Source organism: Pseudoliparis swirei, chromosome 11 (genome assembly GCF_029220125.1).
Source record: "Pseudoliparis swirei isolate HS2019 ecotype Mariana Trench chromosome 11, NWPU_hadal_v1, whole genome shotgun sequence".
Lineage (NCBI taxonomy): Eukaryota > Metazoa > Chordata > Actinopteri > Perciformes > Liparidae > Pseudoliparis > Pseudoliparis swirei.
Genome location: NC_079398.1, coordinates 14,205,188 through 14,220,415, shown reverse-complemented (window position 1 = coordinate 14,220,415; position 15,228 = coordinate 14,205,188). Strand labels below are relative to the sequence as shown.

At 42.3% G+C, this 15,228-nt stretch overlaps 1 protein-coding gene across 1 annotated transcript in view; it reads right to left on the bottom strand.

The window, feature by feature from the left end:
• Positions 1-15,228, bottom strand: part of dnajc17 (DnaJ (Hsp40) homolog, subfamily C, member 17) — a 35,281-nt gene that overhangs the window by 13,883 nt on the left and 6,170 nt on the right. The window contains exons 2-10 of the mRNA XM_056426068.1: positions 14,828-14,897; positions 13,272-13,330; positions 13,100-13,187; positions 7,847-7,923; positions 7,058-7,169; positions 6,231-6,280; positions 5,408-5,485; positions 3,669-3,749; positions 2,888-3,007 (exon numbers count right to left, since the gene is read on the bottom strand). Coding sequence (XP_056282043.1) covers positions 2,888-3,007; positions 3,669-3,749; positions 5,408-5,485; positions 6,231-6,280; positions 7,058-7,169; positions 7,847-7,923; positions 13,100-13,187; positions 13,272-13,330; positions 14,828-14,897 — 735 coding nt within the window. The remainder of the gene's footprint in view (positions 1-2,887; positions 3,008-3,668; positions 3,750-5,407; positions 5,486-6,230; positions 6,281-7,057; positions 7,170-7,846; positions 7,924-13,099; positions 13,188-13,271; positions 13,331-14,827; positions 14,898-15,228) is intronic.

Here is a 15,228-nt window from a genome sequence, read left to right as displayed (position 1 = left end):
GCGTGTTTGTAAACGGGCACTCGGGTAACCCATTTTCATTCACATATCTTGAGGTGAGAAGTCAAGGGACCCTTTTGAAATCAGCCATACCAGTTTTCACTGCCTCACTCTGGCTTTAGGACTGGTCCCACTACGGCCTCTTAAAGACGGTAACGTCGGCTTTAGAGGGTTAACTCATTGATGAACTAACCTCCATTGTTAAACTGTATGATTTATTGTTCATTTCATTTAGGATTTATTACAGGTGCTTCATGACTTATTGTATGTTTTTATTACTAATCTTAAGTGATGTAATGTAACCTTGATTTGTTTAAGGCACTATTTACTTGAATTGACTCATTATTTACTATATCTATTCAAACGTGGCACACAATATTATCATCGGGTACAAATCAATAATAATAACAATGCGATGTCCTCATTTTGGGTCCAATCACAGCAAACACAGAAGCCCTCTGGTCTCCCAAAACAGAAGTCTTATCTCCAATCAGAGAGAGGGCTGACCGGGGTTGACGGCGCCAAAAGCACGGCAGCATACAAAGCATCTCTTCCAGATTTGGGGGCTATTTCAGATGAGAGTGCACTTTTTCGAGCACAAGCAAACCGGCGGGCTGGAAAAACAATCCCAGAATAGCTGCTGTGCTGCACCTGGTTTGTATCGTGACAGGCCGATGATGACTCTCCGGCTCAACTGGAAGAAGCGGGGCGAGAACGCTCAAATTCAAATCCTTTATGATAGGTTCATGTTAAATAATACGGTACGTTAAACTGCGCAATAAACCTTGAATGGAGACCTAGTGATTGATGACGGTATTACATCACCCCAGAAACACAAACCGTACGCCTGGCAAAGACAGAACAAATAATGAGATCGTGATTTCTAAACCAAGACCGACTGGAGGGTGAGCTGTGATCATTACTCCGACTCTATGGTATCGGCCACACATGTTAAAATCAAATATTGATGCAGCAGCCATTTACAGCTTTCATTAAACACTGCAATTACATGTAGAGTATATATGAGATCTGCGGTGTTTCTGTTTGCACACAGGCTTCAATTATACACCACAGAAAAGTTGATGTTATGTTGCACCGTGACTAATTCTGAATTCACTGAGATGTGCAACTGTGCACAGAACAATGGTGCAATGACCTGGGAAAGACTTCACATCATTTCAGCACTTCTTTCATAAACATTCCCATTTCCCAATCTGTCACTTTGACAGTGTATTATGTCAAAAGGTAAAGACACAACAAAAACACAGTCTCTGGGAGAAACTAGATCCTTTCCCAACACAATTGAAAGCTTGGGAAGCAATTCCACACGGTCAGGAAGATGGAAGACGTGGCCCTTTCCTATTTTGAAATTGTTTAATTCGTGGTGCGTATGACTAGGTAAATGCAGTGGGGGGGGGCTCATAAATCATGGACACGGTCTGGGGATCCTGCAGGGTTCTGAAGGGGAATCGCTCCCCCTAGTAAACTGGAACTGAGGCTGAAGTCATGCATCTGCATCTCTGAGCTCCCTGTAGTGAGACCCCTGACTCTCTGAGCACCGTGTTTGGATTGATGAGGTTAAAGAAGCTTGCCCAAGCTGCTCCATGTGATTGCAGCTGGCTGGTGTGGGGTTGCAATGGCGGGATAGACAATAGGAGAGGAATCAGATTTTCAGGCGTCAGAAAGAGTCCGGGGAGAAGGACCTCCAAGGCTCTGGCTTCTTATAACCTCTATTTCTCTTTCTCAAATGCCCCCCCGTGTCTAGGCCAGATGTGGAACAACATTACTAATATCGACACTGGTTCACCCGTTATGCAATGCGGGGCCTCTTTAGCAAGAAGTATTCTCGCAGAGGGCTAATGTGAAAATTGCCCGGCCAAAGGTGCAGGACAAAAAAAATAAAAAATGAGCCAATCAGCTTTGGCTGTCTGTAAGGCAAACCGGGTTACTATAATAACATTTAAAGAGATTAGAGTGACAAGTCCCAGTGTGCAGGCTGAGTCTCACATGCTAGCCTTGACAGGGGGGTCTGAGAGACCGCACTGAGTTTAGGGGTGAAGCCCAGTTCAGCAGCAGCTCTGGAGACAGAGAGAGTCTACTGAGCTGAAATCCCTCGCAGGTCAAGATCACAACATTGGAGAAGTGAAATGGACACAGTGGGTAAAAAAACATTACTTCATACTAATCTTATGACAGCGAAGAAAAAACGTTGTAGAGTCTGGTGGATTCAGCTGAAATTAGATTGTTCTTTAACAGGAAAAGAGTTAATGTGCCTCTGGTGTCTGGACGTAGCTGAAGACAAAATATTAGGCGTGCCAAATCAATTATCAAATATCCAGATTGCAGTATGGACCGCTGTGATTTACACATTACAAGAGGCAATACTTACACATGAAAGGAAATGTGTTTTTCTCAAGGAAGCATTTAGGGTTTATGCAATAACCATTTTATATTAAGTTATATCAATAACAATATATAGACGATGGCACCCATGCAGACATTTGGTCAGACTCGCGTGCCAGGCTACCATTATTGCACACTGCTTTTTCTGCATTCCTGGTGTCTCCCAGGTCAGGCCTGTTAATGAGTGGCTGACCAGGGGCTGTGGGCCAGTCCCAGGCCAGCGCCTCACCTCTCCAAATCAAATAAACTGAAGCCCATTTAAGCAAACACATTGTTCTAGACCACGCAAAGGGAACGCAAGCACTGGGGTAATACTCACACCACTGATACAACAATACAACCTCACAAGGTTTACATACTTCTCTTTGTGGGCCAGTGCTTAGGCAATAGTCTTTTTGTTGGAAGCCGTGTGTACATGGGAACATTATGTGTGACATCAGGCCAACATGCTTTATGAGAGAGGGAGAGTGCATGGTTATACTGGTACCTGTGAAGATATGAACTGGCCGGGTTGAGATGCTGGAGCAATAACCTCGGGCTGTCCTTCGAGCCACGAAATCTTCAAGGGGTTTTTACTCAGGCCAATTTCATTTTTAGCTGCCAGCTCCTAAAAACACAAAACAAAGTCCAAAGATATGTGGCTGTGTTTTTATACCAGTATATTATTAGGACACAAAAATAAATAAAACTCGCTTTGTTCTAATAGATGCAAGAAATTAATTGTGTTATATCCATCTTACACCTGGGTATTATATAAATATGAAAAACACATGTAAGGACAACGGTGGATTGTAACTGGGCCAACTCCCAGAGCAGGACTGGGTCCTGGAGATGGACAGGCAGAAACCACAGAACCTGTGCCCAGATCCCTTTAGACTGGCAGACATGTTCTCCGGAGGGAAACCACACGTTGTGGGGAGGAAACCACAACAAAATAGTGCACTATCAAGACAAAGGGCCTGAGGATCCAGACAGTGTGGAACAATGAAGCGGCTCAAGTTCTTCCGTCCAAAGGTTCCCATCCGCCCGGAGAACTCGATACTACAGGATGACTAAAACATTAGTTTAGGTTGCAGAAACCGTCCTCAGGCTGGGAAATCTATGACAGGTGTCATTCTTAGTAATTACTAAACAGCAGGTAACCAGAGACTTGGAGAAAAGTAAGTAGAAAACAAATGTGACCGCATGAAAATGTCTGTTTTGGTGAATATTTCTAGCGTTGAACAAACAGAATGAAGACACTGACCGGGGAACAGTTGGGTACTTACAGCTGCTCTCACAGTTGCAAATTCAACCACAGCGCTTCCTCTCTTCTTACTCGATACAATCACATTCGAAACATCCCCATACTAGAGGTAAGAAAGGGGAGAATAAAAGAAAAGAGGAGAGATGCAGAACATTCAGTATTTCCTTTCACAGCGAAACCCATAGGCATGAAAACACAGAGCATATGCAGACCGAAGAACTGAAAACACGGGTGAATACAAAAGACTTCTGGAATCAAAGTTAGGATTCAATATGTGTTTGGTTAATAAACCTAATCTTTAATGAGTGTTTGTGTGTTCGGGACACTGCGATGAACATAATGTACAAAAGTGAGTGATCATGAGGGCTATTCCTCGTGCAATTGCATTTGATAAACAATATTTTTGGATGAAAGCTGAAATTAGAACTCCCTGCCACAAATCACAAGAGGGAGGAAAGGTTGGACAAAAAGGGAGCAAAGAGCATCTCAGACTTTCCCGGATTTCTGTCCAAGAGATGGAGAGAAGAGGAGGAAGACGAGAAACAAGTCTAAGCAGGGGAGACAAAAACCTGATCTCTATTTTTTGTTTTTTATTCCTCAGTGTTTTTTCATTATTTAGAACTGTGGCCTGTCTGAAACCTCTCCTCGCCTAACGCAGGGGCTTGTGAGAAAGGAGGATGGACGCGGCCTTGGAGAATCTCATCCTGTGAAAATGTAGCTTTCTGGCAATCGGAAAGTCCAGGAATGCCAATATCTACGAAGGACATTGTGGGGATAGCCAAACGTGACAAAAGAGACTCTCAAAGGTCTCCGTTTCATAGAATGTCAACGTTTTAACATGTTTTTTCCACGACGATTTATTTTAAGCGGCCAAAGTACACGTCTTCACACGTCCGTATGCACAAGTGAACACATCACATGCTTTCCCAGACATTTCCCAACATGAACTGTTGCAGCTTGCCATATCAAAAACAATATTTAACTAAAATGTATTCCCTTTGCTTCAGAATAATAATAAAAAAGGAACAACACTTTATGATTCCTCCTGCCTGGAACCATATTGAGTTTGTGCAAAGGAGCAATTCATACACCTTTTTTCCGGGCCAGATTCACGTCACTCACACTTGCCCTATCCTCATTTCAGGCCAACCTATACCCCACCAAAAAGCCCATGACGGCATGAGGTGGTACTGGGTTGCATGAGAAGAGCAAATTTCCTAATACCTCCCATGGCACTGCTTAATCACCTGGTAGGAAAGGCACAAACCATGGCGTGCATGGCTTTAAAAGGGCACTACAACATTGCCCTCAGCACTTTCACTGCAACAAAACTTAATGGGCCTTGTTAAGGGGATGAATAAAACAATCTACAGTGATGTCATGCAGACCTCAAATATGGCCGGACTCTGCAGGCAAGTCTGTTTCAGCAGCGCTCTGCTTTGGGACGGCAAGAATAGAGGGAATTAATGATAGTGCGATACGATTTATGTATTTGTTATAGTTATGTATCCTTCAATATTGATTTTCCAGAACATTGGGAAACAATTCGTAGATTGAATACTCTGATGAGAATGTCTGCGTTTGATTAATTCAGTCGATTAACATTTATACTTCATCACATTCATGCAAGAAGAGCAGTCTTGCTCAAGGATTATTTTATTATATTATTCAATCCAAAATGGTCTTAAGTGTGAAAAGACAGGAATTCTAAAGGCCTGCTTTGCTGTAGCATTGTGGAAGTAACATTTTTAGGACGAGTACCTTTAGTAGAAGTGTGAACAGAATGCCTTGAGAGTAGCCTCCATTCGTCTCATCATCTTTTTTACACTTCCACTTTAACTAGAATGAGAAAGAAGACAAAAATGGGAGGCATTTATTACTCATGAGGACATAAAAAAAAATATCAAAGCAGCGCATGGTGGTGTCTAATCATTAAAACACAGTTGATTAGGCTCCGCTAATGAGGAGGCAGACTATGCCAAGTAACCTTGGCTGTGATGACACACAGATTACCATAACCACTGGAGCTATGGGAGAGAGACATTGTTAAACACTTGGAACATCAGCCTGGCACAACATGGTAATTTAAGCTTCGATCGTGAACATGGAAAGAGCCAAAAGTCTCCGAGATAGATCTATACACTAATGCGTGTCCTTTGACGTGAACCATGATAACGTCAGTTGCACGGCTGCTGTTTGTTTTTCTAACTGAATACACAGTTGTCGGGGGAATACGCCGTTTTTAAAACCAGATTTAATGTCGAAACACATTAGCTAACGTCCCCAGTTTCCGTTAATATGCACAGGCTTCGCAGTTTCCAGGAGGAAATATAATAAGCTCTCTGTTGGCATAGTTACAGGTCTCCTGAGGACGTCAGGCCTCCTCTGGAGGAAGAGGCTTTAGAACAGCCTGTGCGCTCTGTGGTGAGACGGCGTTTGTGGTTCTATCCAAAGCCATGTTGAGGTTCTGCCTGCACTTTTATTCAGATTTCCATCTTCCTGCATTACTCTCAATAAACTGCAGGCCTCATCCGGACTGCTCTGTCTTGTACCCTGCCTAGAAGCCCATAGTTGCAAGCCGTACCTTCAATTTTGGGGTCACAATGCTCTTGAAACATCTCTCCGCTCCTGAATCTGAAAGAAAAACATGAGGGGAATAAGATAGTTAAGTGAGAAGACGAGGAAACAATTGTTTGGTTGAGGAAACAAAAGCAGTCAAGTCAAGCAGATGGACAACGAGTCGTGTCTGTCATATGGTAAATGTAAGGCCACCGAGTGAAGTCTGAAGATCCACCGAGTGCCTCCCGAGAACAGAGCGAGCACTGATCGAGCGAAGGGCTGATGAGGCCTGACTGCGTGCAAGTGGAGGAGACTCAAAAGACGTGCTGACTATGCATGAGTAATTGTCTGGCCACAAAAATGGATCCAAGTCCGGGGCCAAGAATCAGTACTTCCCCTAAATACACACACTTCTATAGCCTTATTTTACAAGTCTGTTTTCATGTGAACGAAAATGGAGACAGTGTAGATATAAAGCAAAAGTATTATCAGGCGGTTAAAAGTTTGATGGAAAACTATGTGTGTGTGTGTGTGTGTGTATTTGTGTGTGTATGTGTGGTGCTTGGCAATGCTCTGTTACCATGCCACATTTACTGCCAAGAAACTAAAATAGACCTTATCGAGTGCAAAACATGAATTCAAAAGAACATTCAGTTATTTTTATTGTATTTTTATGGGAATAATATTTGGCAAACAACAGGGAACCTCGTGACTGCTGTGACTTCTCTCAGCTGAGGTTTTCAGGATGGTAATAGGACTTCACTGGATCAAACTGGATTCATCCAAGCAGAACAGGACTGCACTGAACTGGTTCGACTGGGCTAGGTGAAATAATCGTGGAAGTGTACATACGTCCGCCTCCTGTTTGCTGCTGCGGCGCTTCTCTCTCTCTCTGGATCTGCTCTCTGATGAGCCTCTGCTCCTCCTCAAGCTGCCGGGATCCCTCCTCTCTCAAACGGATTATCTGGTAGGAACAAACAAAAATGCTAAACTGAAATGTGCTCAAACAGACTTATTAGTTTTAGTTACTAGTTATTCACTTGTTAAATTATGAATCGATTTTCATTTGTTAAGCACTGATGTAATTCATCACCTATACGAGTCTCCCATTCTAAGGCCCTGTCTGCTATTCTGTGTTTCCAGGAGATTGTGCAGACAATATTATTTCTTCAGTTAAGGCCCCTTGAGATGAGAAAGAAAATGGAACAGTGCCACCTACTGTCTACCTCCTTCCCCCAAGGCACATGGCTACATATTTATGTGCATTTAGCACATTAAGCACAAACATGACTCACCTTGGAAGTGTTTACACCATTTTTATTTATTATCGGATTTCTGAACAAAGTGCACCAAGTCATGCAATATCACCTCATGGGTTTTCTGATAATTGTGATATGGCAGTGAAAAAATAGCCTCTCAGATACAGCCTTTGTTCCTGACCCAAGTCTTCGAAAGATTTCAATCAGAAGGGAGTATTTAACGAAAACAGAGAATAGAAACACCTGGGTGTGCTTCAGAGTTTCCTGGATGCACTGTAATACCTGTCGTACAGTGACATATGCGTTCTTAATTCTGGACATCTGCCCCAGGCAATGTTCGGTGCGTTATCATCCCTCATATGGTTTCTATAAATTCTCTTACCTCTTCTTCAAGTGTTCTAGTGATTTGCACCTCATCCTGCCATTGAGCTTCCGCTTGTTGCTCTCTGCTCTCCAAGTCTGTCAGAGCAACACACACACACACGCGCAAAATCACGTGTGAGAACAGACAAAACTGTGTAAAACAAATTGATTATTTGTATAATTTTCTGCTGTAAAAAATATATAGTGTCGCGTTAAACCTGAAACATGTATGACAAAAAACTGATTTAATAAAACCTTTTAGAATCACAATCGAAAAATTGCAGTATCATGAGAAATCAAATCAAGAGCCTTGAAATGCTGTCGGAGTTTTTTACATATATATATATATAAATATATATATATATAAATATAAGTTTTTACATATATATATATATATATATATATATATATAGACTGTATATACATACCTGCAAACTCATGAGGGGTGAGAAAGGTGACAACGGGGTGGGGGTCCTCTGCTCTGACTAAGTCAGTGCCCACAAACCCTTCTAATAAGAATATAATAGATGTTTGTATATATGTATATATATATATATATATATATGGCCGCCACACCTTGAAATATTCAGTAATATTTATTTTGCATGGGCCCAGGTGTGAATAGGAGCGAGGCCCATTCAGAGAAATCTCTACGGCCCACTTGAGCAACAATCACACAGGTTAACAAGTCCCACGTTACACTATTTTACAAATAAAGTAACTTCCTGAAATGTGTGCACTTGAACACTTTTTTAATTTCTTTCATTTCTAAATTATGTAAGAAATTAATTCCTTTTGTTCCTTATCCAATAACCAATAATATATAATATATAATAAACCTTCCCACCCACCCTGTGGGTCTGTGATATCCCATCAGAGGCCCCCACCCCGGGAAGTGGCTGAATGGAGAAGGGGTGGAGGGGTTTCTGTGAGATTCACACACTGAATTCCTGCTGGAAATCACTTCTATATACAGACTCTGGTTCTGTGCTGTGACGTCACTAGTCGCTAGTGACGTCACAGCACAGAACCAGAGTACTTACATGTCATGTGACAATGTTTCCATGGTGACGGACAAGGTCACGGAGATCGAAGGCACTGACAAGAAGCAGAGCTACCAACTCTCACGGTTTCACCGTGTGACACACGCTTTTGCATGTTTTCACACGCTCACGCCACACAACCAATTTCTCACGGCAAAAGAAATTCTGATTTTGGGCCGAGGCGCATTGGTTTCTTTTCAAACTCTGCGACGATAGATGGCGCTAAGGAGCGCATCTATAAACCTATTCGCTGCATAGACATCCTATTTACCCCAAAGAGTCCCGAAGTCAGCAACAGAAGATTTTCAAACAGACACAACGAGCAGAGACTACGGTGTGTTAATGCAGGGCTCTCGTGTCACGCATTGAGCGTGACAGTCACGCATTTCGGTCTTACGTCACGCACTCCCGCCACACATCGTATTTCTCACGCTGAAAAAACTATCGGCTATTTAATGTTTTAATGTGCCGCAGCACGCAAACATGAGCTGGCCGCGCTGCCCTCACCGTGGAGGAATCAAGCGCTCCCCTGGAGTTCTGCTGTGAGGAGCCACTTATCAGCCAATAAAAAAAAGAAATGGGCTACAGAAAAGAACGTATCTGTTGTATCTGCAGGCATGAAAACGGGTCAGGGGTGAAAAAAGTGAGACGGATAGGCGGGGGGGGGGGGGGATGACTTCCAGGAACATCGATGTTGGACGTTGTATGATAATCTATAAATCCTCCATTCTGACACCAAGTCAGTGATCGGGCCCTATAATAATAGTAATATTGTGTATAATATGGTCATTCATGAACCAACTTCCTTTTGTTGTTGTTGGCGTGAACAAGTCTTTAAGTCTTGTGCTCTGCTGAGCCTTGAGTCTGTTCCTGGAGTCTGTTCCTTGAGTCTGTTCTGCCTCTACCTGGTTGTCACAATCTTCTATACCATACCTGCCATAAATATCATGATACTGATACATTACCATAAAAACAGTATACCATAAATACGATACTGGTATATTTATCTATAATAGTAATAAATAAAATATCTGTATGGTTCACTTTTTACCAACTTTTTCAACACTTAACAAATGGCAGTGATATTAGTATTGGCCTACAGCAAGATATTAATGAAACTACATGGTCCCATTATAGCATTGATTATACACTATGAAGCAGTTAGTCTGTATCTGACCAGATGATACCGAGTTCATCAGGATGAGCAGCTGTAGAGTTACAGAACTTTACACACTGAACATAAACATTTCACTTCTGGCATCTTTTTTTATTTTTATTTTTAAAGCCGAAAATTCCGCCACTTAACGCCTCTCGCTGTGAGCGCTGCGCAGAGCTTGACACGGAGCAGCGCGTGCGCTCTGATCGCTCTTTTAATGAAGTATCGATACTAAAAATATGCTAAATCACATCGCTCTTAACGTATGGGTACTTTGTTAGTATCGCTATACTGTGCATCGTGACAGCAGCAGATGTAGCGGACTAACATTCAAGCTAACCTAAACCACCAAACGCTGAAGAAATCTTGACGCTGATTGGTCGAGACGCGACACGTCCCATCAAAGATGTTTTATTGCGAAGAGCACCACTCCACATTTTCTCTGTGTCCCACTCCAATCTCATAAACGCCGGCCGGCCAATTGACCCCCCCCCCCTACCCCAAAACAAAAACTCTTCGGATCTACACGATTCACGTAAGTCACCTATTTTGGTTTCAAAACGGCGAATTTCGCTGAAAGGTGAGGGATTCTCATGCCTGATCTGGGTAGGATTTAATCCAGCAACCAATGAAAATAAAGCATCCTGGATAGATATGTCACTCTTGCCTGTCTTCAAAACTTAAGAGCCCTGTTAATGATATGTGGTTCGATTAAGTTCTCACTCTCATAAACTTTAAATCTTGAAATAAATCGTTGTGTTTGTGCGTGTGATTTTGTGGTGATGTAAACTCAGCTGTCATAAGGAGCAGCAGGAGAGCACCTTGTTAACCTCTTGGTATACTGCATGCTCAAAACATCAGAGCATTGTTTGTTAAGGCTGCCCACATAGCATGTATCACTTTATTTGCAGCACTTTGAACAAGTAAAATGTATTATAAAGAATTTAACATAAAGACAGGACATTTGTGCAATAGAATTAGGCATGTTTTTGTAAATGAGAGTAGAGTTATTAAAAAAACATTTTAATTCTTTAAGGTAGCAAAGATGCCTCGTAAAAGACCTTTGCCAGGCCAGAATGCAGAGTACAACATGGGTACAACGCCACATTAATTCAAATTTCCTGATATTTGAGCCATCAACGTGTGTGGCTGCGTGCGCGGCAACATTTTGGTCACCCCCGAAAAAAACTCACTCCAAGGTTTTTTGAAAAGTTGGCAGCTCTGCAAGAAGTGACTTCCACCAGGAAACCTGTTTAAACTTTATATGCATGTACATGTTGTGTATGTATATATGTACTTATGTGTGTGCATACTACTGTTTATATCCGTCACGGGACACAACATGTAACTATCTAATCGTTCATGGAACAATGTAATTCTCAGGCCAGCAGACATTGTACAATGGTGCTAAAACGCTAGCGCGCGATTAACATCCGCTAGCCTTAATTAACTGTCTTCACTTTAACTTCTACAGTTAATAACTGTCAAAATATAAAAGCGAGCGAACATAACAATAATATATATATGGTGCTAATGTATGTTTCTCACCTGTAAACAACAAGAGACTCGCATCAACAGCTGCGTCACTGTCTGTGTTACGCTGGTCTAACTTGTTTGTTTAAGACAAGAATTACAGCACCAGTCATGAGAAAACCCGCTACTGCCCCCTACTGGCGAACACAAGTATAACACTATTTAAAAATCATTCAAATTAGAAAAAATCGAAAAGTAGCACATCTTCAAATTTAAGAAGCTGGAACCATAAAATGTTTTTTTATTATTATTTAAAGTGAAATTATTATCAATAATTTGTTTCTTTTTTTTCTTCTCTTTAGCAACTAATTGATTAATCTAATAATATTTTTAGCTGAACTTTGGTAGTTTTACAACAAAATGTATAAAGTAGAAATAGTATTAATGATATAATGATAGTAATAAAAAATATGCGTTGTCATTATATATCATATGGTTAAAGTCATTCATAAACCAACTTCCCTTTCTTTGGCCTGAACAACAAGGACTCGTGAGCTCTGCTGAGCCATGACTCTGTTCCCTGAGTCTGTTCTGCCTCTACCTGGCTGTCATTAACATTATAACTTCTATACGATACCTGCCAGAAATATCATGAGACCAGAATTCGATACAATACCATAAAAACAATATGATACCATAAATACGATACTGGTAAATTTTTCTATAATAGTAATAAATAAAACATCTGTATGGTTCACTTTTTACCAATTTTTCAACACTTAACAAATGGCAGTAATATTAGTATTAATACAGCCAGATATTAATGAAACTACATGGTCCCATCATAGCATTGATTATACACTATGAGGCCTTTAGTCAGTATCTGACCAGATGATACAGAGTTCATCAGGATGAACAGCTGTAGAGTTACATAACTTTACAGACTGTCTGCCTTGGAGACAAAGAACTGAAACATTTCACTTCTGGAATCATCTTTTTCTTCTTTTTTTTTAAAGCTGAAGACTTTAAGTCTCAAAAGCTCCGCCACTTGACGCCACTCGCTGTGAGCGCTGCGCAGCGCAATGCGTGCAGACAGCTTGACACGGAGCAGCGCGTGCGCTCTGATCGCTCTTTTAATGAAGTATTGATTCAAAAAATATGCTAAATCATATTGTGTTTAACGTACGGGTACTTTGTTAGTGTCGATACACCGTGCAGCGTGACAGCAGCAGATGTAGCGGGCTGACATTCAAGCTAACCCGAACCCCCTAACCGATGTCGACATCTTGACGCTGATTGGCCGAGACTCGACACGTCCCATCAAAGATGTTTTAATGCGAAGAGCACCACATCACATGACCTATTTTGATTTCAAAACGGTGAATTTCACCGAAAAGTGACAAGTTTGCACGTATGTATATATCAGTTTATATTGTTTATATGTTTATATTATTTATATTGTCCGACATTGTATTTATTCACCATACTGCATTGCACTTTATTACTGCTTCTCTTTTGCACTCTGGTCAGATGCTCAATACATGTCATTGTCTCAGTACTCTGTACAATGACAATACAATTGAATCTGAGTGGGACTCACCAAGCTTAACTTTCTTTCTCTTATCATCTAGCTTCCTGGTTCTTTCCTCTGCTTGTTTCTTGGCATAGCAGATCTTGTCATAGGCAGCCTGAAAACAGCATTAGACACCAGGATGAATCAAGTCTCTCGGTATCAGCGGTTCGGGCTTGTTGAGGGGCATCTGTGGCCTTACCTTGGCAGCAGCATCAGTTAACACCTCGAGAGCCTGGGACAACTGGTAGAAGAGATCCACTAGAAAAAGAAGTGAAAACAATGAACATTCAGCACGCAGAAAACCTTTTTTTTCTTTTTGCATCAGGAACCAATGTTTTTACACATGGATGAGAGCGGCTACAATTAACTGTCAATTGTTATACAGGAGGGATACAAATTAAGGCGATATGGCGGTAAGTAAGTAAAGAGAACATTGCATCAAGAGGGGGCTTATGCCAAATGATCCATGATGTGCTCAGCATAATATCTTCAAGAGGACGATTCGACACGGGGCTGAAACAAACTGAGACATTGTTAAGTTAATAGGGCGCAGCGAGTATCACAAAAACTGTTATCTCCAATGACACAGACCTGCGGCCTCTCCATTTATCTTCCATTAGAGCACCTTGAGGGGCCGCCGCCGCAATCACACACACTCACAGTCTTCCTCGTACAACCGCCACACTACTGCTTTATTCTCGACGGGCTTAATCATTCACTGATGGGAGGCCGAACGGACCGATACTGTTACTCCCTGTGGGGACTGGCAGTGCTCACTAACAGGAGGCTCTGGAGATCACGCTGCCAGCGGGGGCACTCAGGTTACCGACCCGCATATAATGGGCTGGAATGAAATCCAACTGGGGGGGACCTGCCATGTCCACGAGGCAGCTGAGAGTGTCACAACATGGGGGGGTTGAGGAAAGTGAGGAGACGTCTTCAGTCAGTGAGGACCGATGACCCTCAAGTCACCTCTAACATGCATACAACCTGCCCCTGAGGAGCAGCAAATCCTGAGGCTTGCTCTGCTCTCGTGCGATAGAGGAAGAGTCGATCCATGTGCGGGTTCAAGTGTTGAGGCCTTCCAAACCACTTATTTTACATTTCAGGGAAACCGACCCCCTGCTTCTACATTATCCCTCTCAACCCACCAAACCAAACCTATTTCCCAGTTTTTTTCTTCTTGAAATAATCAGGAATTGTCTGAACAATCCAGAAACCACATAAACCTCACTTGAAAACATGCCTCATGACCAGTATTTGGTCCAGGGTGTCTTTTTTTTTTTTTTTACCCCCCTGACAAAAAAAGCTACATTGGGATTTCCTGCTCTAATTGTTGACATGCTGGTTGGCGACAGGCCGCAGAAGGACTCGAGCCAACAACGGAGAGAGTGTGGAAAGGCTGGCGGTGACGGTGGGGCTGCTGCTGGTGTTTGGCCGGTCCTGTCTGCTAGAAAGCCAGCAGGGGAGACAGGCGCTGGTTAGACTTCCTACAAAGTTGTGTGGCTCGGCCGTCTGGCAGGCTACAACTTGCTGAGAGCGCTACTCTCAAGCGTTCATTTTGGGGTTTGGAGCTCGATGGCCTCTCGATCAGACGATTAACGCGAATTCTTCAGAAAACAATGCAGAAATTACGCAACCGAATAATAAATCTTGTTCCAGTTCTACTGGAAGACTGAGAGAGGTCAGTGGCTCAGAATGGAGAGACGGTGAAGATAGACATACACAAAGTATCACACAAACGGGCTCACTCACGTGCTTTTGGGTTGTCTGGGTTCTTGTCTGGATGGCACATCAAGGCTTTCTGTCGATACGCTTTCTTGATCTAGGAGTTAGGGAAAGTGGAAAATGTTGATTAGGACCCAAAGAGAACGAATCCTCCACTTAAACACAGATCTTGGCCATGTGATGGATTCTGACGATCAATACCAATTATCTTTATCCCGTCGTCCTCGGCCCAGAAAACCAAAGTCTGAATAAAAAATGATGCACAAAGGATAACAGTCTGACATGAAAGATCTGTAGGTGAAATGTGGTCCGCATTTACATGTATATATGGATTGTGTTGTGTGGATCAGATCAACACCTGAGCTGATCCTCTGCTTCGTGTCCTTTTGACATGTTAATGGACTCTAACCACCTCGGCACAAACTGAA